The 22,493-nt window shown below is 39.6% G+C and overlaps 1 protein-coding gene across 2 annotated transcripts; it reads left to right on the plus strand.

The window, feature by feature from the left end:
- Nucleotides 1–7,782: 7,782 nt before the first annotated feature.
- On the plus strand, nucleotides 7,783–20,942 carry LOC106908481 (adhesion G protein-coupled receptor G3-like). Of its 2 annotated transcripts, none has more exons than XM_088004113.1 (13): nucleotides 7,783–7,834; nucleotides 8,001–8,216; nucleotides 8,475–8,643; nucleotides 9,133–9,292; nucleotides 11,813–11,935; nucleotides 12,064–12,180; nucleotides 12,258–12,306; nucleotides 13,079–13,173; nucleotides 13,413–13,528; nucleotides 15,898–16,166; nucleotides 17,206–17,311; nucleotides 17,810–18,138; nucleotides 19,234–20,942. In XM_088004113.1, the coding sequence occupies exons 1-13, from the start codon at nucleotides 7,783–7,785 to the stop codon at nucleotides 19,344–19,346; spliced, it is 1,914 nt and encodes a 637-aa protein (XP_087860239.1). In that variant the 3' UTR covers nucleotides 19,347–20,942. The 2 variants fall into 2 exon arrangements, with proteins under 2 accessions (XP_087860239.1, XP_014830086.2); XM_014974600.2 differs by having other exon boundaries at nucleotides 12,258–12,300.
- The last annotated feature ends 1,551 nt before the right edge of the window (nucleotides 20,943–22,493 follow it).

Genomic DNA, 22,493 nt, shown 5'->3' on the forward strand with positions numbered 1-22,493 from the left:
AGTGCTTTGCCCGCCCCGGATCCCCTTGTGTCAGAGAGGTTGGTGTTTGTGCCTCGTGACAGGAAATGTCCGATGTTCAGGGGAAGATCAGGTATAGGGTTAAATGAATGGTTGGAGGAGGCTGAGGTCTGTATGAGGGCACGTCACTTATCACCTGTTGATCAGGCTTTTTATTTGTATGATCATTTGGAGGGTGAGGCGCGAGAGGAGCTCAGGTTCCGCTCTAGTGCTGAACGGACTGATCCAGCTTGCATTATAAGAGTGCTAAAAGAGGTATATGGTTGTACTGATTCCTATGTCTCGTTGCAAGAGGCTTTCTTTTCTAGAAAACAGCAAGAGGATGAAACCCTTCAAGAATTTTCACTTGCACTAATGGGATTAATGGAGAAGGTTAAAGCCTCTGCACCCACTAACATGGTTAATGCTGATGTATTGTTGAGGGATCAGTTTGTGGAACATGTTCTAGATGGTCCACTGCGGCGTGCATTGAAACAGTTTGTACGGGAGAAACCTGCAGCTACCTTACTTGATGTCAGGGCTGAAGCTATTAGGTGGGAACGAGAGGGCTCATCTGGTGGTAGTAGGGCCCGGAGTCTTTCAGTTCCATCACTTGGATTTCAGTATGCTGTCCAAGGCACTGCTCAGATTAATCCAAGGGATCAGGGGTCAGAATTAAGGGCACTGCGTGATATGTTGGCACGTCAACAAGAGCAGTTAAATCAACTTACTCAGAGCGTTGCCTCTCTTAGTCAAACTCATCAACGGAGTCGTCCCCCTCGTAATGTCTCTATAGTCTGTAGACGGTGCCAACAGCCAGGTCATTATGCTAGGGAATGTGACGGTGTACGTGTCCCTTCACGTTTTCACTCTCAAGGCTCTCAACAGCCCTCTAGTTCCTTGCCTCATAACTCTGCGGTCTCGGAAAACTAGTTCCCACTGAATTGTTGAGCCGCAGTTCGGGTGGGGTCACTATTGGCTCAGTCGCAGCACCATGTAATGGTAGGGAAACACCAGAGCTTGTTGCATCGTGTCCTCATTTAGATGTGTGTTTGGGAGGTGTTCGGGTGCCCTGTCTAATTGACACTGGTTCTATGGTGTCAACCCTTACAGAAAGTTTCTTTAAGGATCATTTTAGGTCTGGGGGCCCTGATGGTTTACGCCCTTGTCACTGGTTGCAGCTTAAGGCAGCAAATGGGTTAAATATCCCCTACCTTGGCTACATAGAGCTTAGTGTTGAACTTTGTGGCAAAGATATCCCAAACTGCGGGGTTTTAATTGTAAAAGATCCTCCTGGCAAAGTGCCTCCCACACCAGGTGTTTTAGGCATGAATGTAATCCAAAAATGCTATCATGAGCTTTTTGTGCAGCATGGTGCAGGGTTGTTTAATCGAGACAATGTCCCACAGGCTCCACATGAAATCTGGCCTGCATTGCAAAAGTGTCATCAAGCAAGCTTGCAGGATGCATCCGACTCTGTGGGGAAGGTAAAGGTGCGGGGTCGGGCAGCATGTAGAGTTCCAGGTGGGGTTATGAAGCTGGTGGCTGCTACATGCACTGATCAGCTGTCACAGGCTGTACTATTTGAGCCTCCTGAGTCAGGTCTGCCTGGGGGTTTGCTTGCCTCTCCTGCTCTTGTCCGTGTGGTGCGAGGCACAGCCTACATACCAGTTGTTAATGTAGGCTCTACAGACATCTTGCTTTACCCACATACTGTAGTTGGTACTCTGCATCATGTTAATGTTATCAGTCTGCCAGCTGGTGTTACAGAAGAGCCCTCATATACAGCTAAGGTGTCCTCTCAGGTTGTAGTCTCAACTGTGCAGGACCAAATTGAGGCCATTGACCTTTCCCAACTACCCAGCACACATCAGGGTCAGGTGAGGACCCTTCTTAGGGATTATTCATCTGTTTTTGCAGAAAATGATGGTGACTTGGGGTGTACAAATATAATTAGTCATGATATACCCCTTATTGATGAGACTCCTGTAAAGCAGCGTTACCGGCGTATACCACCGTCAGACTATGAAGCAGTAAAGAATCACATCAATCAGCTACTTGGTACTAATGTGATCAGAGAGAGCTGCAGCCCCTATGCATCTCCCATTGTGTTGGTCAAAAAGAAGGATGGGAGCCTGAGGCTGTGTGTGGACTATCGGCAGCTTAACAGCAAAACCCGCAAAGATGCCTTTCCATTACCACGCATTGAGGAGTCTTTAGATGCACTCACAGGTGCTTGCTGGTTTTCTACCTTGGATCTGGCAAGTGGTTACAACCAGGTACCTGTTACAGAAGCAGATCGTCATAAAACGGCGTTCTGCACTCCATTTGGTCTATTTGAGTGGAATAGAATGCCATTTGGCCTTTGTAATGCGCCCAGTACGTTTCAGAGGCTTATGCAGCGCATTTTCTCTGACAAACAGAATCAGTCATTACTTCTGTATCTTGATGACATAGTTGTATTTTCTTCCACTGTGGAACAGCATTTGGAGCGCTTGGGGATGGTTCTTGGACGCCTGAAGAAAGAGGGTCTCAAGGCAAAGCTGACAAAATGCTCCTTTCTTCAAACAGAAGTTAAATACTTGGGCCATGTCATTTCTAATAAAGGTGTTGCAACTGATCCATCTAAAATTGAGGCAGTGGTTAACTGGCCGCGCCCCACCACGTCAACTGAGCTGAGGTCCTTCCTTGGGTTCGCCAGTTATTATCGGCGGTTCGTTGCAGGCTTTGCTAAGCTGGCTGCGCCCCTTCACCACCTAGTGGGACAGCTAAGCAGTTCAAGAGCAAAGAAGCGGCCAAGACAGGACATCACTGAGGGCTGGACTGCAGAACACCAACAGAGCTTTGAGGAACTGAAAAGGAGGCTAACTACCTCACCTGTGTTAGCCTACGCTGACTTTTCTCTGCCTTTTATTCTAGAAGTGGACGCGAGCCATGGTGGTCTGGGCGCTGTCCTCTCCCAACAACAGGATGGGGTGGTGCGTCCTATCGCTTACGCCAGCCGAGGATTAAGACCGACTGAACGTAATATGGATAACTACAGTTCCATGAAACTTGAATTTTTAGCCCTTAAATGGGCCATGACTGAGAAATTCAGAGAGTACTTGTTGGGCCATAAATGTCTTGTATTCACTGATAACAATCCCCTCAGTTATCTCAGTACTGCCAAGCTGGGTGCCACTGAACACCGATGGGCTGCACAACTTGCCTCCTTTGACTTTAAGATCCAGTACCGGTCCGGGCGTACAAACAGGAACGCAGATGCCCTTTCCAGAAAACATCCATCTACTGGAGAACAGGTTGGTGCTCTCGTTCCAGGGAGTAGTCTGCCTGAATCTCTGCAGCTGATGATGGAGAGACAGGATGCTACTCAAGCTGCCATCACTGTTCTTCCTGAACGCACCACAAAGGATATGCAAGTATTACAACATGCTGACCCAGTCTTGCAGGAACTTTGGAGCTTCTGGGCTTGCAAGAAACAACCCGACCGCACAGAGCGAAAGAACTTACCGTCACCTCTGTTGGCCCTCCTGAGGCAGTGGGATCGCTTGGTGGAGAGGGATGGTGTACTCTACCGCAGGACCTTTCGCCCCGATGGTGCTGAGGAGATCCTACAGATGTTGCTGCCCACAGCCTTGAAGGAGGAGGTCCTGACTCAGGCTCACCAAGACCATGGACATCAAGGTGTGGACAGGACTCTCTCACTTCTGAGGACAAGATGTTATTGGCCAAAAATGTCCTCTGATGTTGTTGATTGGTGCAGGTCATGTGAGCGATGCCAAGTGGCAAAAGATACTCGGCCTACTGCACGGACCTATATGAGCCATTTGTTAGCATCACGGCCCAATGAGATCCTTGCCATGGATTTTACAGTCCTAGAGCCTTCTCAAGATGGCCGAGAGAATGTGCTCATCTTAACTGATGTTTTTAGCAAATACACCCTGGCCATACCAACCAGAGATCAACGTGCCTCTACTGTGGCCCACGTCCTGGTGACGGAGTGGTTTTCGAAGTTTGGTGTACCAGCCCGTGTTCACTCAGACCAGGGGCGTAATTTTGAAAGTTCCCTTATCCAGCAACTCTGTCAGTTCTATGGCATCAAGAAGTCCAGGACCACACCGTACCACCCTGCTGGAAATGGACAATGTGAAAGGTTTAATCGTACGCTTCATAACCTGTTGCGTACCCTCCCCACCACCAGCAAGAGGGCATGGACTGCTTATTTGCCACAAGTTGTCTTTTGTTATAACACCACACCACATCAGAGCACTGGAGAAAGTCCCTTCTTTCTGATGTTTGGCCAACAACCTAGGCTTCCTTTAGATTTTCTGCTCAGCCATGTATCGGAACCAAGTGCTGGCAGTGTTAACAAGTGGGTTGCAGAGCACCAGACGCGCTTGAAACTGGCTTTTGAGGAAGCAAGGGAGAAGCTGAAGACTGCTGCAAATAGGAGAAAGAGAAATAATGACCAGCATGTTCAAGACTCACCTCTGCATGAAGGCCAACTTGTCCTACTTCGAAACACCAGTCACCAGGGAAGACACAAAATTCAAGATCTGTGGCGCTCCAAGGTGTATAAGGTCCTGAAAGTACTAGGTGACACTGGAGCAGTTTACACTGTTGCTCCTGCAGATGAATTGAACAGAACAAAAAGGGTCCATCGGTCTCTATTGAAGCCAGTTGTTTGTAGTGATGTCCCAGCATCACCTCGTGGTGAACCACTGTTGAATGATTCATCCTCTGAGGATGAATATGATCCTGATTTGTTTTTGAAGGTGAATGTCAACCCGCCACCACCTTCTTTGCCCGCCGACCCACGAATGGTCAGAAATGACACTGTTCCTCTGTCCTCCGGGGCATCCCTTCATGAAGCTCCTTCAACATCTGCATCTCAAACTCCTAGTGTTGCCAGCTCAAGTAACGATCAGGGCCCTCCGAGGGTGATGAGGAGAACTACACGTTCAACAGCAGGTCAGCACTCCAATGTCCACCATCTCCCAAGACCAATGGCACTAGCTCATGGGGCTGCAAACTCTCCTGATTTAAATTGCAATGCTGTTTCTGTAGTATTTAGACCTTGGTGCTAGTATGTTTAGGGGTCGTCGTCGGGGCGTCGACGCAAGTTGGGGGGGTAGACTGTAGCAGCATAAATGATGCGCTGCCACTTTAAGGCCAATTTCAGCTGCTGCATATAAGCAAGCCTTCACCTGTCATGAGGCTGCTTGCGTTGTGACGTCAACCAAATCTGCTTCCTTTGTTTGCACTGTTCTGGGTAAGCGTGGCTGTTTTATTGTTTGTTGGCTTTAATAATTGCTAGTAATACTAATTGGTTTATCTGCTTAGCCTCCTTTGCTGCACCTCTAATATTTGGACCGATCTGTCCGTTTATTCATTTGCTGACAGTAAGGTAAGGGCTTAGCGTGGCTAAGTAGCGTCTATCCATGTAAACAAAACCTTCACATAGCGTTTTCTTACAGTTGCACTACTTCTGGGTGGAATTGGGGATCTGATTATTTGGCAGTGCAGTCATTTATCAGTTCACAGGTAAGCGGCTGCTGCAAGTTATGTTTTTGTTAGCAGTTGTATTAATAATTTGCTCTATTCTTCTTAGCCTTCTGACTCATCAGCATTGCACCTGGAGTGATGCTCGCTGCTGTTTTGCCTACTTAGAAATTGTTTTAAAATACTAATCTGCACTTTTCTTGGCGATAAAGTGCAACATTGTAAGGCTATTGTATTACTGTTTTACTTGTATTGTTTTATTTTCTTGTCTGTCTTTTAGGGACTAAGGCTTCTGTGGTGGCGGTGGTGACCCCTGGTGGCGGTGTCTTGTCTTGTGTGTTTTGTTGGAGCACCTTTTTTTTTCTTTCTTTTGTTTGCCGTGTTCTTGTAGTGTCCAGGGTGGTCCCTTTTTCTGCACTGGATGTTGCCCCTTCCCTCACTACTTCCCCCATCGGTAAGCCTCAGTTTCCTTTGAAATTTAGACATTTGATTATTTTGTTAAATGCATTCACTGTTTTAACCATTCAATTTCTCCGTAGATTATTAGAAATTAAAGATATTTTGAAGCTTAATAAATTTTGTAGAACTTTCTGAATCTTGTCTCCTCATTTCCAGTAGAACTTACCTGTGTCCTTACTACATTATATTTTCCTGGATTTATTCCAGGTGGCGTTGTTGGTTATCATAACCTTTAATATTTTATATTTGGGTTCATATTAAGAAAATCCACCCCCCAGGTTGCCACATAAAGTTTCAGTGTAAAACCTGGGTTTTTTTCATTGTTCTTTAAGAATCTGAATCTTCTCTATGTCTACATTAATTCATGATGTTTTCAGCGATGGCCTCATTCTACAAACTGCTGCACCTGCAGTCAGTGTGAAAGAAAAACCCTTTAGATTCAAACTGGTCATTTTCACATGATGTCATCATGTTGGATCATGTTCCTGTTAATATTAGCACAGAGCTGCACTGCAAACGTTACTCATTCAGGGAGCTCAGGTGGCACCATAAAAATTATTTGCATAAAACAGATGCTGCTGTGCTCAAAGATGCACAGCAGCATCTTTGAGCGCCTTATTGGAACGTTTCATCTTGTGTCAGCCTCGTCTTCCCTTCATTCTGTTAACTTGAGAAAAAAGCAGTTCTGGCATCTGAAGGCTGAGGTAAGCTTTTTTACTCTGTTGGATTTCTATGAATGCATAAAACATCTTAAAAGTAAGAAGAGATATTTGATACTGCATTGGGTAACACTTTATTTGAAGGGTTGTGAATAAGACTGTCATGTCACTTTCATAAACATGACATAACACCTGTCATGAACATGAATAAGCCTTCATGAATATTTATGACTGTTGTCATAAAGCGTCATTTGGTAATCATTACTGATATAAATTTGTTGTAAAATTATTACTGACTGCACTTTAAAAATTAGGTAACTTTATGTTATTAAAGGTAAAGTTTAAACAGTAATGATTTCCTGGTTAATGTCAAGTTGTCATAACAAAGACATTTTGAATAATGTCGACTTTGTATTAAAAGTGTCATAATTTACCGAATGACACTTTATGACAACAGTCATAAATATTCATGTTCATGACAGGTGTTATGTCATGTTTATGACAGTGTCATGTCAGTCTTATTCACCCCTTCAAATAAAGTGTTACTCTGCATTGTGTCAAATAAAACATTAAGTCATGTTGCCAGTTTCTAGCATTTTGCTCTGCAATGTTTGATTTATCATACTCAAATGTTTAATTTATTCAATAAGATTTTCTTTTCTCTTCATTGCAGCAATCAGATATTAGAATTGTTAACCAGTGTGTATGTTTTCACTGGTATTTACTATTTATCTTTGACCTCCTTAATGTGACCCTAATCTTTTCAGATCAGGACTTTTACGAGGCCACTTTGAAATGTTGGCTTTACTTCTAGTCCGAAAAGTTATACAATAAAAGAACAACTTTCAAATGACATGTAACAGTTGTATGAAATGAAAATCCCTAATATTACGCATGCATGTAGCAACAGTGGAGAAGAAAAAAAAAACCTTTAACAGGAAGAAACCTCCTGGAGGTTTGACCATGTGCCACGACAGACTGGAGGTTCATATGAAGAAACTTTATAAACACAAACACACTCACAGTTTTTTTGGCCAGGCTGTATATTTGGAGAGAGAGATCTATATAGTAAGAATTTTAAATAAATTTGTTAAGTAAAGGAAAATGTCCCTTTACTTTACCTTTCTTGTGTATGTTTTTATTCCATACACACAGAGCATAAACCATGATCCCAGTTCTGATTTTGCTGCTGCTCCACCAGTCAAGGGTTGATGAAGGTACAAGTGCCAGATTATTATTATTTCTTTTCATTACTTGTTTAGAAAAAAAGGCTCTGAGAACTCAGTTTCTCCAGAAGTGCAACATCAGTAACAAGGTAAAAAAAAAGTATTTTTTGTGCTGTCTATATACAATAAATGAGTTTGTTTTGCCTTCTGTCCTCAGTGTGTATCAGCATCTGTGAGTACAATTTAAACATCACGGTGCCTTCTGGAAGCATGACTGAGAAGTGGAATAGTGAAGGTGCTTTATGTGAGAACGATGAAGACTGTTTCTTTTGGTGCATACCCACCAATGTCACGTGGTTCAATGGATCACATGGCTGCGTAAACTGTTCAGTGGCAAATGAAAGTAACATCACTGTGTATACCATACATGGAAGTAAGTAGGAGAATCTTTCTTGGGAAATGTGTTACTTGTTTTTCAGTTTAACCCGACGTAAAGAGCTTGTTCATAATGTGTGCACATAATGTGTGCAAAAGACTCTGTTTGCACCTGCATGCTAATTTGCATCAGTCTTGGTAAATAATTGATTTATATTGAAACTTTTACCCTTCTGTGCAATTTTACCAGCCCAAACTGTGTAGAATGCATATAATTTTTTATAGTGTTTTCTGTTTGATCTGTCTTTCCTGTCAGACACCCTCTGCTACCTCGCCCACTGCAGGGAAGACTCCATCCTGCCACTTATTCACAGATTGAAAGAAATCAACGACGCCCAGAAGAAAATGAAGGCACTCCTGTACATAAAGGATTCATGTCCGAATCTCTTCAGAACCAGTTATGAAATTAAGAAGGTGTATGTAATGTAAGTGCCAGTCTTTTGTTAACTTTTCTTTTCTATTTTTTATTTATTTATTTTCTTGGTAAGCAGAGTAGCCACTAAAGCATCGCCGTTAAAACACTGACTTCCTTGTAGTCTCCTAAACTGACTGTGTGCGTACTGAACAGAACACACCATTCCCTACTGTGAAACATGGTAGTGGCAGCATCATTTCATGGGGATTTAAATCAAGCTTTATTCCAGCACTAAAATAGCCCAGCAAAAGCCCAGACCAAATCCTAATGTAAAATCTCTGCTAACACTTGAAAAATGTTCATAAAAATTTCTGACTTTGAGCTCTAATAGAAAACAGACTGGACATCTGTTTCTATGCGCTGCGCCATGTTATTCTGTCACATAAATCCCCAAAACCTACACCTGACAGAGGGGTGCATGCAAGGCACTGTATTTGTGACTTTTCAATCATTACTTGTTTCTATAAAGCAGACATGTTTTGTTTTGTCCCTTCTATAGACTGGAGAAGCAAATAATTCATAAAATTATGAATACGACTGACCTTGAGGGTGGCAGCTCCAAGACCTACAACCTGAAGTACTTGTCTGTGAAAGTTTTCAAAATCAATGACACAGTCCTCAACGTTTCAGAGGACATGATCCCATTGGAAGCTCCTCAGGTACAACATTTGTAAATATGTTGAGGTATGAAAGGTGTAGTCATGGTGTAATCTGCAGAGGAAGTACATTATCGTATTTCTCCATACCACCGAACACTTTGAGAAATACTGCATGCATACGGTACCTCTCCAAGTACTAACAAGCCTATTTTCTGTTTGTTTGTTTTTTGTAGCAAATTTACTCATGCTTCTATTTAATAAAAGTCATGATGAAAGTCACCCTGGGTGAATGAAATGCTGGAGAGTTTTGCATTAGTGATTCTGACGGATTTTCCTTGAGGCCTTTCAAACAATGTGAATAGACTAGACAAATATTCCTGGTCCATTCAACCATGTTAAGTTACAAGTGTCATATAATGTCATCAAACCAAATTCAGCCTTAGGGTGCATTTACACCAGCCCTGTTTAGTCCACTTTAATTGAACTCTTGTTCATTGGCCTAGAAGTTTTGGTTCACTTGGGGAAATGTGAATCAAACTCTGATGCAGACCAAGAATCGAAGTCTAAAAACTTATCTCAGTTCGGTTGAAGTGATTTCTGGTGCGGTCCAAATCCTGAATTTGAATTCCAATAGGATCAGAGGCCGCTCCAAAAGCAGGAAGTGAACTATGGCGCATGGCATTCTGGGTAAATACAACCAAAATAAATGTGTGAGTCTAGCACTGGAGGGAGAAATTGCTTGTGGTCTTTTGCCAAAGACAAAAGATAAATCCTACAGCTACTAAAATCTGAGGCCACTCCATTTTTGTTTACAATTTGTGAAGAAGGAAGTTGCGCTCAGTGTCTTTTTTTAAAAGGTTTTCATATTGTTTCCTTCAGTGGTTTTTGGTGCAGCTCCCCACAGGTGAGAGTGTGGACAGGCTCATCAAAGGATTTCATGGTTTGACACAGCGCAGTGTGAAAGTGAACCACCCCATCTAAAAATGAATGGGGTGCACCTTTGACCCCCCAATCTAACTGCATCTACTGGACTGTCAGGTGTGAAAACAGCCTTAGTATACAGAAGGTTCTCTGGTCGCCTGCTGGAGTTTTACAGCACAACAGATAACAAAGTAAACACAGAAAGCTTACGTTATGGCCTGAAGTGTCTATGATTTGCATGTTTTCCATTGCTCTGTTACTTATCTCTAACGTCATGGTTGCTATGTTGTTGTACAATGGCACCATAGTCCTAAATTTATATCCTCAATTCTATTAACCTGCAGAAGACCACTTATGATTCAGTAAGTTAAATCCCAAGTGTTGAAGCAGGGAAATATAAAGATCCCTTGATGGGTCTGGAACCCTGGAAACATGGATGACTCCCTGGTTCTGTTTGCCTCACACTTGTTGGCCTTTTTTCCACTCAGTTGATGTTCATCTTCCCACAATGCCACAGGAAGCTTCAGTGAGATGATGATAACTCTTTTTACATGACAGTTAAGATATACATTTTTGATTCTTCTGATAGTCTCTGTGCTTAAAGACTTCAGACCTTCTGAGATACATACAGTGACTTGAGAAGTGGGAGAAGCTCTGAGCCTTCACTTCACTCTAACATTCACAATTTTGATCAAAAGTAGTTCTTCTTAAACTAGTCTATCACCTGTGATACTTTCACCTTTTTATCATCCTAAAACTCTTCAGAAAAAATACAGTATAGGTAGTTAGCCTATCAACCTAATCACTGGCAGTATTCAGAGTAGACACACATTCAGGACTTTTTAGGTTTTCTGTAAAGAAACATTTTGTCATGTTAGGTGATTAAATAGCCGGGACTAGGAAACAGAAAATAGTCAAGTCTTTTCCCAAAAATGCCAAAGCAGATTACTAAGATAAAATCAAGGAGAAAGGGAGTGAAAGTTATTTTCATTTAGAAAAAAGACCCCAGAGAGTGTGAGCAAATACAGTAAAACCTACAAACAGGATTGCATATGGATGATAAAAATAATACCGTGGAATGAGAATGTGCAGGATGTGGCTGCTGTAGTTTAGAAATTGTTGTTTTTGTCTGGTGTTGCTACATTCGTGTTTTCAAGTAGAGTCAGACATGTCTGACAGACAATTTCTATTTATTGCTTCCCTAGAGACAGAAATATAAGTACGTCCAACACTTCTGCACAACAATGAGGTATTCCTGGGGTGCTGGGAACACCTCAGATTTGTGGGTTATGTAGAGGAATATGAGAAATGAAAGTTTATCTGCAGGTGGTGAAGTCAGAAGAGAAAGAGGAAGACGGTGAGAGGTTGAGAAACACCGACAATCAGATATTTTTACATCTGTTTTACAGAGGTTGAACTAAGGATATGTTTATTTTGTTTGGTGTTTTTTATGCTATGAGGTGATTATGAAATATTATGGTGTAATGGAACAGGAAGTTGTACTTTTGCTACATCCCTTTTGCTTCTGTCTGCCATAAAAATACATTTTAATGAGTTTTTTTTTTTTTTTAAGTCAGCTTCTTTTAGTTTATAAAAAATTAAATATGTGTATCTATTTTAAAGTGACTTGACATTATTTTGTGTTTTTATTATTACCAGTTATGGCCCAACAACGGCTCATTTGTCCCTGAGGTTTGGATCCCAGTGAACGCACTGAAAAACATGCCACCAGAGGAGCGAGTTATTGGCCTGGTCAGCTACATGGACCACAGCCACTTCCAGGTTTGACCCGTCCCGTCTGATTTTTATTGAACACTTTCTTCGAACAGTTTTCTGCAACAAATAAACGCTGTGCGCAGTGTCACAGTGCTGAGCTTCTCCTCCTTCTTCCTGTTTTGTCTCCCTACTAGTTTGACAAGGAGGAGATCTGCTCCATGGTTCTCAGGATAGAGGAGTCAGGCGAGTCTCACCTTCAGAATCTCAAGCCACCAATCAAAATGATTTTCAGGGTTGTGAAACCAGAAACGGTAAGACGCTTGGCTCACATTCACCGAGTCAAGAAAATGTGAGAGAAGATGACTCTGCATTGTTTGTGTTTTCACAGAATGATTCCCAGTTACTGTGTCACTACTTTGATGATGTCGAAGGTAGGAGTGTAGAAGATTTGACCAACTTTTGGCAAGCAAGTATCCAGATACATTCTAACAGCCACAACAGCTACTGGTTGATTAGTAAAAGAATAATCTTTAGCAATAACCACTTACAGACGGTGGTAATCATGAGTATCTAAAGAGCTTAAGCTGAACTTTGGCTAAAATAGACAGAAAACATTCAATTTAGATCTGAGCTTTTTTATTAGACTGCAAAATTATTGAATCTTACCAAGTATTTGTAGTTTAGTTTCTAGTCAAAATATCTTAGCGTACATTAAATAAGACAGAACTAACTTACAAGTAACTTTTCAGCAAGAAATAGGAGCCAGTTTTACATTAATAAATCCTTAAAAGTGGTGAAAAACTAGGGAGACAAAAACTACCATTGGCAGATCATTTCACTTATAAAATGGAAAAACAATTATTTTTATATGTAAAATAATCTATCTATGAAACTAGAAGTTTTTCATCACTCTTAAAGAATTAATAGTAGAATTAACATTTCATTCAACTTGGTTAGATCTTTGTCAGAGCTTCAAGGTGGGACTGTAACGGTTACTTTGTGTAAAGGTTGGGTCATAGACTTTAATCCATTAATTTCAATTAATTCATGTAATAGATTTTAATGTATTGAAGCAATTTTTTAGACTAAATTTACTAGAGAATGTCTTAATTTTTAAACACAAAGTTTGATAAGTAAATGAAAATGTCTTGTTAAGAAATGTGCCGTATTTTCTATACCAGTAACTAAAACACTGAATGTTGTTTCAAGATTTTGCCTGGAAACCAGACGGATGTGAAACTGAGATCGACCAAGATCAGGTTACCTGCAAGTGCAGCCATGCAACACCCTTTGCTGTCCTTCTGGTAACAAGGAGCTCTTCATTTGACAAAGTTCCATTTGCTCATAATCAATGGTTATTTCACAATAATTTTAATAAAACTATAAGAAATTAGAATAAAAGAGTATCTTGATTTCATTAATGAGATGAGAGAAATGATGGTGATTTGCACTTCTAATTTGTTTCCAAATGTTTCTGAAAGTAAACCAGTAAGATTCAGAATCCCTGCTGGTATTTTTACCATTTTATTTTATTATTTTATAGATACGTATGCCAATAGATGAAGCCCACTGGAAATTACTGTCATACATCAGTTACATAGGCTGTGGAATTTCTCTTTTCTTCAGCGCTTCGTCTCTCGCTGTATATGTGTTCAACAGGTAAGCATCCACTTTTAAAAAAAAATCTCAGCATCTTATAAAATACTGAACATGTTTTTAACATGTTATGCATAGTTCTATAAAACAAATTAAGTTTTCCTTACTACAATACATGTGGTGATAAATTAAAAGTCAAAAGCAACCCATTGCTTCTAATTAGACTGAATAGTCTGGCTGGAGAAATATTCATCCAAAAGTGATAATGACGTCCAACTACAGCGTAAAACAGTCAGTAATTAAAAAAGGAACCCATCTAAAACTAAAAAATAAAATTAAAAAACCAATATTTAAAGTACGAGACTATAGTGTTGGAGTTCCAATCATCTTCTTCTAAACGTACATGAAGAAACGCTTAAAGTTTAATGTTACACATTAGACCAAAGTCATGTGTTTGGTGGCAGGATGGAGCCATAGAACCAGGGCAGCGTACAGCTAGGAAACCAAATGTGAACTTTTCTGTACAACTATGAAGAATTAAATGTTCTGAAGTACCAGTGAAAACCTGATTACAAATGATATATTCAACATGATAAAGAAATAAAAATACCAACAAAAAAAAGAGAAATTTGACAATCTGTATTATAATCTGCAAGTGAAGGGCGTTCAGAGCAGCAAGATGCCCAGATGAATTTACACCATGACAGGTCACCCTGAGGGCAGATTGAAAGATGTTTCAAGAAGTCCCCAAATGTCACCACGGCAGCTACAGCGGGTTGCTCTTGATGGGAAAGTATGCGACTGTGCAATCAGAAAGATACGGTGGATGGAGTTGTGCAAAGAGATTAGCTCAACTAATGGAGGCAACACTTTCGATAATGAGGTTATGAGCTCATTACCTCCTGCTAGAAACACGTTCTAAAGTGCTGCTAAGTCACTTTATTTTCTGGAGATAAAGAAAGTAGCTCTAATTAGACCTTGATATGTGAACATTTGGAAATAGACATCAAATGTTTATTGGTTTTCTGGTCAGTCTCATCATATTCTCACCCTTTATTTTGTTTCTCCATCTCCTCTGTTTTTGTTTCCCAGCTCAGAATTACATTTAGGAGAAATCCACTTCAGTCTATTGAATGAAGGACCGTATTTTCTTTGTTTTGCTTTTTTTTTTCACTTGCATTGTAACTTCATAGTGAACAGGGACATTTTTTTTTCTGTGGAAATCATGAACCCAGAAGTGAAACCTTGGCTTTTGTTCACTGCTTGTGCACCAGTTTCATTTCAAAGCATCTGTCCACATTCTGTTTAATCCATCTTTGCAACACCTAAACATCAGTGAAAGTCACTCTGCTTTCAACATCTGGTATCAAACAAAAGGTGATCTGGCTTTCACAGAAACTCATTCCAAATTAGCAGCTTAGCAGAAAACTGTGGCGCCCAAAGAGACATTTAAATAACTGAAACTCATCTTTTTTGCTTTACTTTGTGTTTATGTGGTTTTCAGTCAGACAGTCCAATGGATTGTTCTTTTTTTCACATTTATTGTGACATAGTAGTCAGTGGCAAAGACTTAGTTAAACCAGTGAAGGTGTTTTTACCATGAATATTTCCTCAACATCTGGCCTTGTTAATCAGACCAGTTTTTTTTTCAAAGAAACTGTAATCTGCTACAAGTTACAGGAACTTATTGACGAGACGACAGAGATAGAAGATAGAAATAGCCTTTTTGTCCCACAGACGGGAAATTCAGGAAATTATCTGCCTTCTCATCTGTCTAATTGGCTTATCATCAAATCTATCAAACTGCTTTGCTCCACAAGCTAGCGTAGCGAAATGGAAAAGTTTCTGACAAGAAAAAAACCAAAAGGAGCCGTCTGTAAGAACTGTGGAGATTAAACTAAATTTGACATATGACTGATAATAATATTTACAACATCTTCTTATAACCAAAGGAGATATTCCTTTTCTGGTAGAAAGTGTTATTATCAGGTATGATATAATAATATGAACATCAGATTGATGAATTTATAATATATTATCTACAAAACTCATTGCCAACTAAAATCAGAAGGTTTGAGGCAGCACCTATGCTGAACAAATGTAATAATTATTGAACAGTGAATAAAATGTGAGAAAAAAAATCTAATGGTTTATGTTTCTGTACATTATATTAGCATTGTTTATGGATTTGCAAAGTGGTTCCATAATCAGAAGCTAATGGTTTTTGGGGCCATGGCTCAGAAAAATTTGGAAACTCTGGAGTAGATCGTGTTACAGATGGGATTTGGGTTTGTACGAGTTTGATAAATGTCAACTACACTCCAAGGACACTTTAGTAAATTCTGTGTTTTATTAAAAAGCTGAAAAGTCTGTTGTTTATAACCTGTCCAATCACTGCATACTCTTACCAGATCTTGTTTTTCATCCTTCAGGAGCAACACAATGGACACTTCCATGTCCATCCACGTGTCTCTGAGCGGCGCCTTGTTTCTCCTTAACTCTACCTTCCTGCTGACTGAGTGGGGGGCCACAGTGGAGCCGGACTGGGTCTGTGAGTTCATAGCTGCGCTCATGCATTACTCACTGCTCTGCTGTTTCACCTGGATGGCCATCGAGGCCCTGCACCTCTACCTGCTGCTGATAAAGGTGTTCAACACCTACTACAAATGCTACCTGCTCAAACTGTCTCTTGTCGGATGGGGTGAGTGTTATGACACGCTAACGGGTCTCATCGGTTTACTTGAAGAATATCTTCATTTTGGCGACTTTGAAAAAAAAATCAGACAACACTTTTTTTTTCTCCCAGTGTGCGTTTGCTTGAGCATGAGCACCAGAACAATAAAAATAAAGCTGAAAAAAATCATTAAAGTTAATAAAAATATCAGCATCTCTCTGTCTTTCTTGGTTTTTAATGCTCAGAGTGACTCTGTTGCAGCTGGGAGGCAGAGAAGCAGGAGCAATCATCACAAATATTTTACTGTTGTAGACAGAAAAAAACATGTAGCAGAGCGTAATTGTAAATGCAATTATTCACTATATGAAACGACAATATCACACAAACATGATAAATGATCCAGTGACCAGCCTGATCCTTCCGATTTACTTTGAACAGCGATGACCGAGTCTGTTCATCTAAAATATTTAGTTTAATGTGAAAAAGTTCGGTAAGCTTTGAGGGTTTTCTGGTTTTCAGAAGCTCCTCCTAATTAGTACATCAATCAAACAACAAGTCTTAATCCAAAAACAGTTTATAGGATGAGTCCTACTTTTTGTATCATACTCCCCTTTGTTATATTTAATTCATTGTACTTTATTGGTACAATGAATTAAGCCAAACTGTTGTCTTTATGTGGCTTAATTTTCCACAGCCAAATAAGGAGAAATGCACTGAAAAATGTGATAAAACCAGGAGCAAGTCTGTCCGCGAGGCGATGTGAGATATTTATAGATTCTGACAATGTGGATTTTAAGTTTTCTAATACATAAAAAAAAAAAGATATAGCCATTTGAATGTTGGCGTTCATCAATTTCTGTTGTCAACAAATACTAAATTAACCAGACATTTTTGATCTGAATGTGGCGTGTACAATATTACCCATATTCAGGCCGCAAAAGGCCTGGGGAGAAGTTTGGGATTCATTTTAGAACATGCAGTGATATGATTCAAGGGTTAATACTGAGTTCATGTGAACACTGAGTTTGTGTTAGTACAACTGAATGCCCAATGTTCTGTTTTCCAGGGATTCCTGCAATAATTGTGTCAATATCTTTGTGTGTGAAGAACGTTAAACAGTTTTACGGAGTTACAGAGTTGACCATGTCAGACATCAATCAAACCAATAGCATGTAAGTAAAATATAACTTTACTTTTATAATACATTTTATTTATGCTTTTTCTTTATTTTTTGCTATTTATGTTTAGTTGTGATTATTTGTGACTATGCAACATTCTGACAACACTTTAACTGGCTGTAGGTGAATAAGGATCCTAATTTAATATATAAAGCAGTACTAAATGTCATATAATAGCTGATTTATTTTTTTCCATTAATATACCTGGCACGGTAAAAACTCCATAAGATGTACATTTTTAACAGATTGATGTCAGCCTGTCTGATGATAATGTCAACATTATCCCAGTGGTTTCCTTAATCTTTCTTACAACAACAAAGTAGTTTCTGGGAAGTCAATGTGTTTTTAAAAAATCCCAATGGCAATGTATCACTTCCACAATCTATGAAGTGATACAATGTGAGTGCAAAATGTTCCATCTTCTTCCTTTTTCCTGTTACATTCAAAGACCCGCTGCTGTTAACTGCCTATTATTGTCCGTCTGTCTCACAGCTGCTGGATCACAGATGACACCTACTTCTACTCACTGAATCTCGTGTATTTCACCCTGATATTCATCTTTAACTCTGGCATTCTGATGGCAGTGGCCTCAAGCATCTGCAAGATGAAGAAAATGTTAAAGACTAACTCAAAACTTCAAGCCAGTGCTAGCAGAAAGTCAAAGGAAGTTCCACAGAGGTTCAGCGCGTCCTGCCAGAGCGGCCTGACTCTGCTGGGCCTCACCTGCCTGATGGGGACCACCTGGGGTCTGGCCTTCCTGGGTTCTGGTTATGTCAACTACACAGTGCTCTATCTTTTCTGCATCCTCAACTCCCTACAAGGTAACAGTTGCATGTATCAGAGTGTTGTTGTGCTTGTTAGCAGGGGTGGCTCTTGACGTAGGCCTTTTAGGCGGTCGCCTAGGTCACCAACTGTAACAGTGGGGGATGGTAGAGGATAAATAAAAACAAAAGCAAACCAAACAATAAAAAAGTGATGTAAAACATCAACTGCTTAGTGTCTTACAAAAAGTTAATAAAATGTAAACATCAGCGACGCCTCTGTGCTCCTGTTTGAGTCAATAGGTCTCCTTCAGCTTTCAAAGAGAATCTGCTGAAAACTAAATGTCCCTACCGATGTAGTTGACAAGTAAAGAGACATTTAAATGAATTTACTTTTAGCTTTACTATTCAGAGTATGCTAAGTATATTTTACAGATTCTACCTGACAGTCTACTCATCAGTATTAGCAGGCCGGTTCTGTTGTGCCTACTAGCTGAAGTTAATGTTAATGGTGGGACTCCATTAATTTCTTTAAGCAAGTTAACTGATTAATTTATTTGCAATGAATTACATTTAAGCAACATTTTCAAGTTTTCTGCTAAATTACTGAACAAATAGACACATGAGCTCAACTTCTAATATATTTATTGTTTTTAATCTATTTAGGTTATTTAACCTTCAGACTGGTTCAAAGTTCTATTCTACCATTTAGATTTGAAGTGTTTCAGGAACTCTTGATCAGAACTTCTTTATAGATTTTAACTGTGGACGCCGACATTAGCATTAAGGACATCTGTGCTGCTGCTACATGTTTAGCATTGAGATGCTGTTTCAAGCTAGAATAGCTTTGCTGATAGGCTAACTCCTTTTAGCACAACTTGAACACAACAATCATCTTTTCCAGCGTCCAATCAGATCGCTTAATGAAACAAAATGAATCCGCAGTGGGAAGCGGTTAAGTAAATTGTTTAGGAAACTGTCACGTCATTCTGACAAGCTTTCTCACTGTTCAAAAATGAATGCTGGAATAGGACCATAGTTGTCGGGGGGGAATCATAATCTTGCGTAGGGAAGAGAATTGGCTAAGATCGTCTTTTCTTGTTTGAGGACAGTTCAAATTTAGACTTACCAATTTTTGCTTTCCTCTTTGTGAAGGTTTCTTTATTTTTGTGTGGATCTGTCTCTCGGCCAAGAAGCAGCGAAGGAAAGAAATGGAGCAGAAAGTGTCTTCGATCACTGCGGTGCCTTCAGACACAAAAATGGATTAGGTCTCTTCATCTAGGTCTGGATGGATCCCAGTACATCCTCTGACAGAATTGAATCTGCATGTATGGGGGAAAAAAAGCTGCAAAAAAAAAAAAAAGAAAAGCAAAACGCCTTAAAATTAATTCGTTTATGATCGCAACTGGATTTTTTTTTTTTACACAGCCTTACAGTTAGGAGCATTTCTATAAGTTTCTATAAAATAAATGTTAGCAATTTAATACTTAATGTTTTCTTGAGGTATAGAGAGGCCCATTTCTTTCAGTCACTGCTCATAAGTGGAGAAACACAGGAAACGCCTAAAGCAAGAACTCGGGCACCAAAAGTTGCCCATGTCTACAGAAGGAGAAATAATTCAAAAATTTAAAACAACTCAGAGCATGACAAACATGGCTGGAAGTGAACGATACCACACACAGAGAGCAGGAAGGTAAGAAAAGTGAAAACAGAAAATTAAAATCTATTATAAATTAAGTTCTTCCTGTTTTTCAGTGTGAGTTCAGCAACAAAAGGCACAATTATTTTCACACTTTTTTAATGTGTAATACTGACAAGTTAAGTGGTACAACCACAAGCTCTAGCGCATTTATCTTTCTTATTTTCAAATACACACAAACACGCAACTCTTCAGTTTGGTGTGTGTACTCAGCTTTCAAGAATCAAGACACCTTGTGAAACAACTTTTCATTGCAATTGCTGCTGCAACTCTTTTCACATATGTACCAGCTTTGCACATTTTTACCCAATGTTTTTTGCACAGAGCTGTAATTTAGTCTGACTGGAAGGAATGTATTTGTGAATGTGCATCTGAAAATGCATGCCACATTTTCAGACTTTGTGTTGTAAAACATTTTCATAAAACTTGTAATATTTTTGTTCCTCTTTACATTACTTTGTGTTGGTCTGTTCCATAAAATCTCAATAAAATGTGTAGAAGTTTGTGTATTTTCTATGCCATGATTATGGAAAAGTTTTTATGGGTAATAATACTTAGACAAGGCACTGCACATTTATAATCCACACTCATCATACTGGAATGAAAATGTTTTCAAGTCTTTGCAAATTGTTGAATTTAGTTTTTATCATTTTTGGGTGAATTTCAAATTATCTTAAAGTATATCCCAAAACATATGTTATGCCTTTAACTTTAGAACTTTTTTTCTGAAAATCTAATTAAAATGTTAAAAAATATATATGATTTCTTTTTGTTTTGTTGTTTTTTTTCTGCTGGGATCCTGTTGATTAGTTATGTGCAGTTAACATCCTTTCTGCCTATTTATAAAAACTCATATCTGTGTCCAATAGCCATAGTGTTGAGTTAGGATGTGTTCATACCGGGTTTCTGAAAGATTTCAGCCACCAGATAGGGTTAGAGGTTAAGATGAGGGTAAGGTTTAGGCTGTAGAAATGAAAAGTCCCCACAAAGATAGCCACACAAACGTGTGTGTCTGTGTGTGTGTGTGTGTGCGTGTGTGTGCGGGTGTGTGTGTGTGTGTGCGTGTGTGTGATCCTGTAATGTGATTATTATTAATGAAGCTCCTGTCTTGTTTTGCATTTAGTTTCCATGTTGTGTTTAAAATAAAAGACAGCTATGTAGTGTGTGTCACTGACTAACAGACATTTGCATGTCATTCTGTGCGTGTCTGGGTTTTCTCCAGATACTTTCACTTCCTCCTTCAGTCCAAAACCTCTTCATGCAGAGCTGACTGATGATTGCGAAACCGCTGTATGGTTAGGTTTGAGTATGACGATAGATGATCATGGGTTTGTCTTGTGCCTTCAAGCCGTTCATCAAAAGCAGTCTCCACAGAGGCTACGTCCAACCAACTCTCATTGTGGTGTTATGTAGTCAGGCTGGTGAATCTTGCAAAGTTGCATTTTAAAATGCAAGTTTTTAAAAATATGCTTAATTTTGCTTCACAGATGAAGAGCTCCGCCCCCCAAAAGGAATGAGAATTAATCTAGAATGTCCAGCTGTCTTTTAAATCCAATAGTTTCTTTGTGGAAGCAAACATCTGATTCTGATTTCTGATCTTATCTAACTCAGCAAAGATCTAAAACTCAACCACTGTCCTCTTCTGCTCTGCATTGAGAGGTTTGACTGACAGACCGGCCCACCAGGTCGTATCTGTGTGTTTGCCGTTAATAATAACCCTACTGTTGCCAACAGTGGGGTTATTACAGCGACTTTCTTTCTATATTTAGCAACATTTCAGACAAAACAAAAATGGTATCAGTCAAATAAGAATCAGCAGGTCAAGAGTTTTAAAAATATGTAATGAGCGATCAGCCAGAAAACTGCAATAAGTGCACTTCTAATTTTGATGTTGTTTTATCCACCTTTACTTTGTATTATGCACTTCTTTAGCTCCATAGTCCCCGTCTCTGCAGATCTCAACCCATCAAACGGAGGACATCATGATTCACTTTCCATATGATCAGACAGGATGACGTCTTACCACGGAATGTCTAGCAGCCCCGGTCAGTTTGGGGGAAGTGTTTGAGCTGAGGTGGCATGAACTTTTGTCAGACTCCACAGGAAGCTGCTGATGTTGCTCATTTTCCACTCTGCGATCACAGAATATGTTAAGGGTGACAATATTTTCTGAGAAGCCACAGGATGTTTTAATGAAGAATTGTCCTAAGTTACAGCCAATTTCAACAACAATAATGAAATTACTTAGCTAATGAACTGACATCTAACTTGTAAAGTTTGTGGTAAATATGTATTCATCTTGAAACAACTAGAGTCTTAAAACTCTCAGAGCTTCACACGAACATCTTTAAATAGCCCATGGTGTTTATTTAGACAGAGTTCACTGTCAGGGCCCACATCTTCATTCATGAAGGGTAAAAAGAGCTATACAAACCAACATATGTTAAAAATTAATCATCTTTGTTTATTTTTATTATTTTCTCTCTCCAACAAATGTGTTTGTCTTCCAGACAAATTCCAAACTAAGGGCAGAATCATTTTTATCAACATTTATTGTTTTGTTACATCACAAAAACCTGATTGTTCAGCAGCTGAGTGAAACCTTTAGTAACCCCAGTTACACTTTAATATTAGTTATGAAAGTGTACAACTCAATATATTTTATAATTTAAACTCCTTTATCTGACTCGTGTCTGAGTTTTGCTTTTTTCTGTCA

The sequence above is a fragment of the Poecilia mexicana genome, unplaced genomic scaffold (genome assembly GCF_051168715.1).
Source record: "Poecilia mexicana isolate PSO_F unplaced genomic scaffold, ASM5116871v1 scaffold_3, whole genome shotgun sequence".
NCBI classification, from domain to species: domain Eukaryota; kingdom Metazoa; phylum Chordata; class Actinopteri; order Cyprinodontiformes; family Poeciliidae; genus Poecilia; species Poecilia mexicana.

What these genes read in the sequence shown, in the direction of transcription:
- LOC106908481 (XM_088004113.1), top strand. Translation starts at nt 7,783, where the DNA reads ATGATCCCAGTTCTGATTTTGCTGCTGCTCCACCAGTCAAGGGTTGAT. An exon ending in ATTAAGAAGGTGTATGTAAT is followed by an intron (nt 8,644 to 9,132) that starts GTAAGTGCCAGT and finishes TCCCTTCTATAG; the next exon opens with ACTGGAGAAGCAAATAATTC. An exon ending in TCCCATTGGAAGCTCCTCAG is followed by an intron (nt 9,293 to 11,812) that starts GTACAACATTTG and finishes TATTATTACCAG; the next exon opens with TTATGGCCCAACAACGGCTC.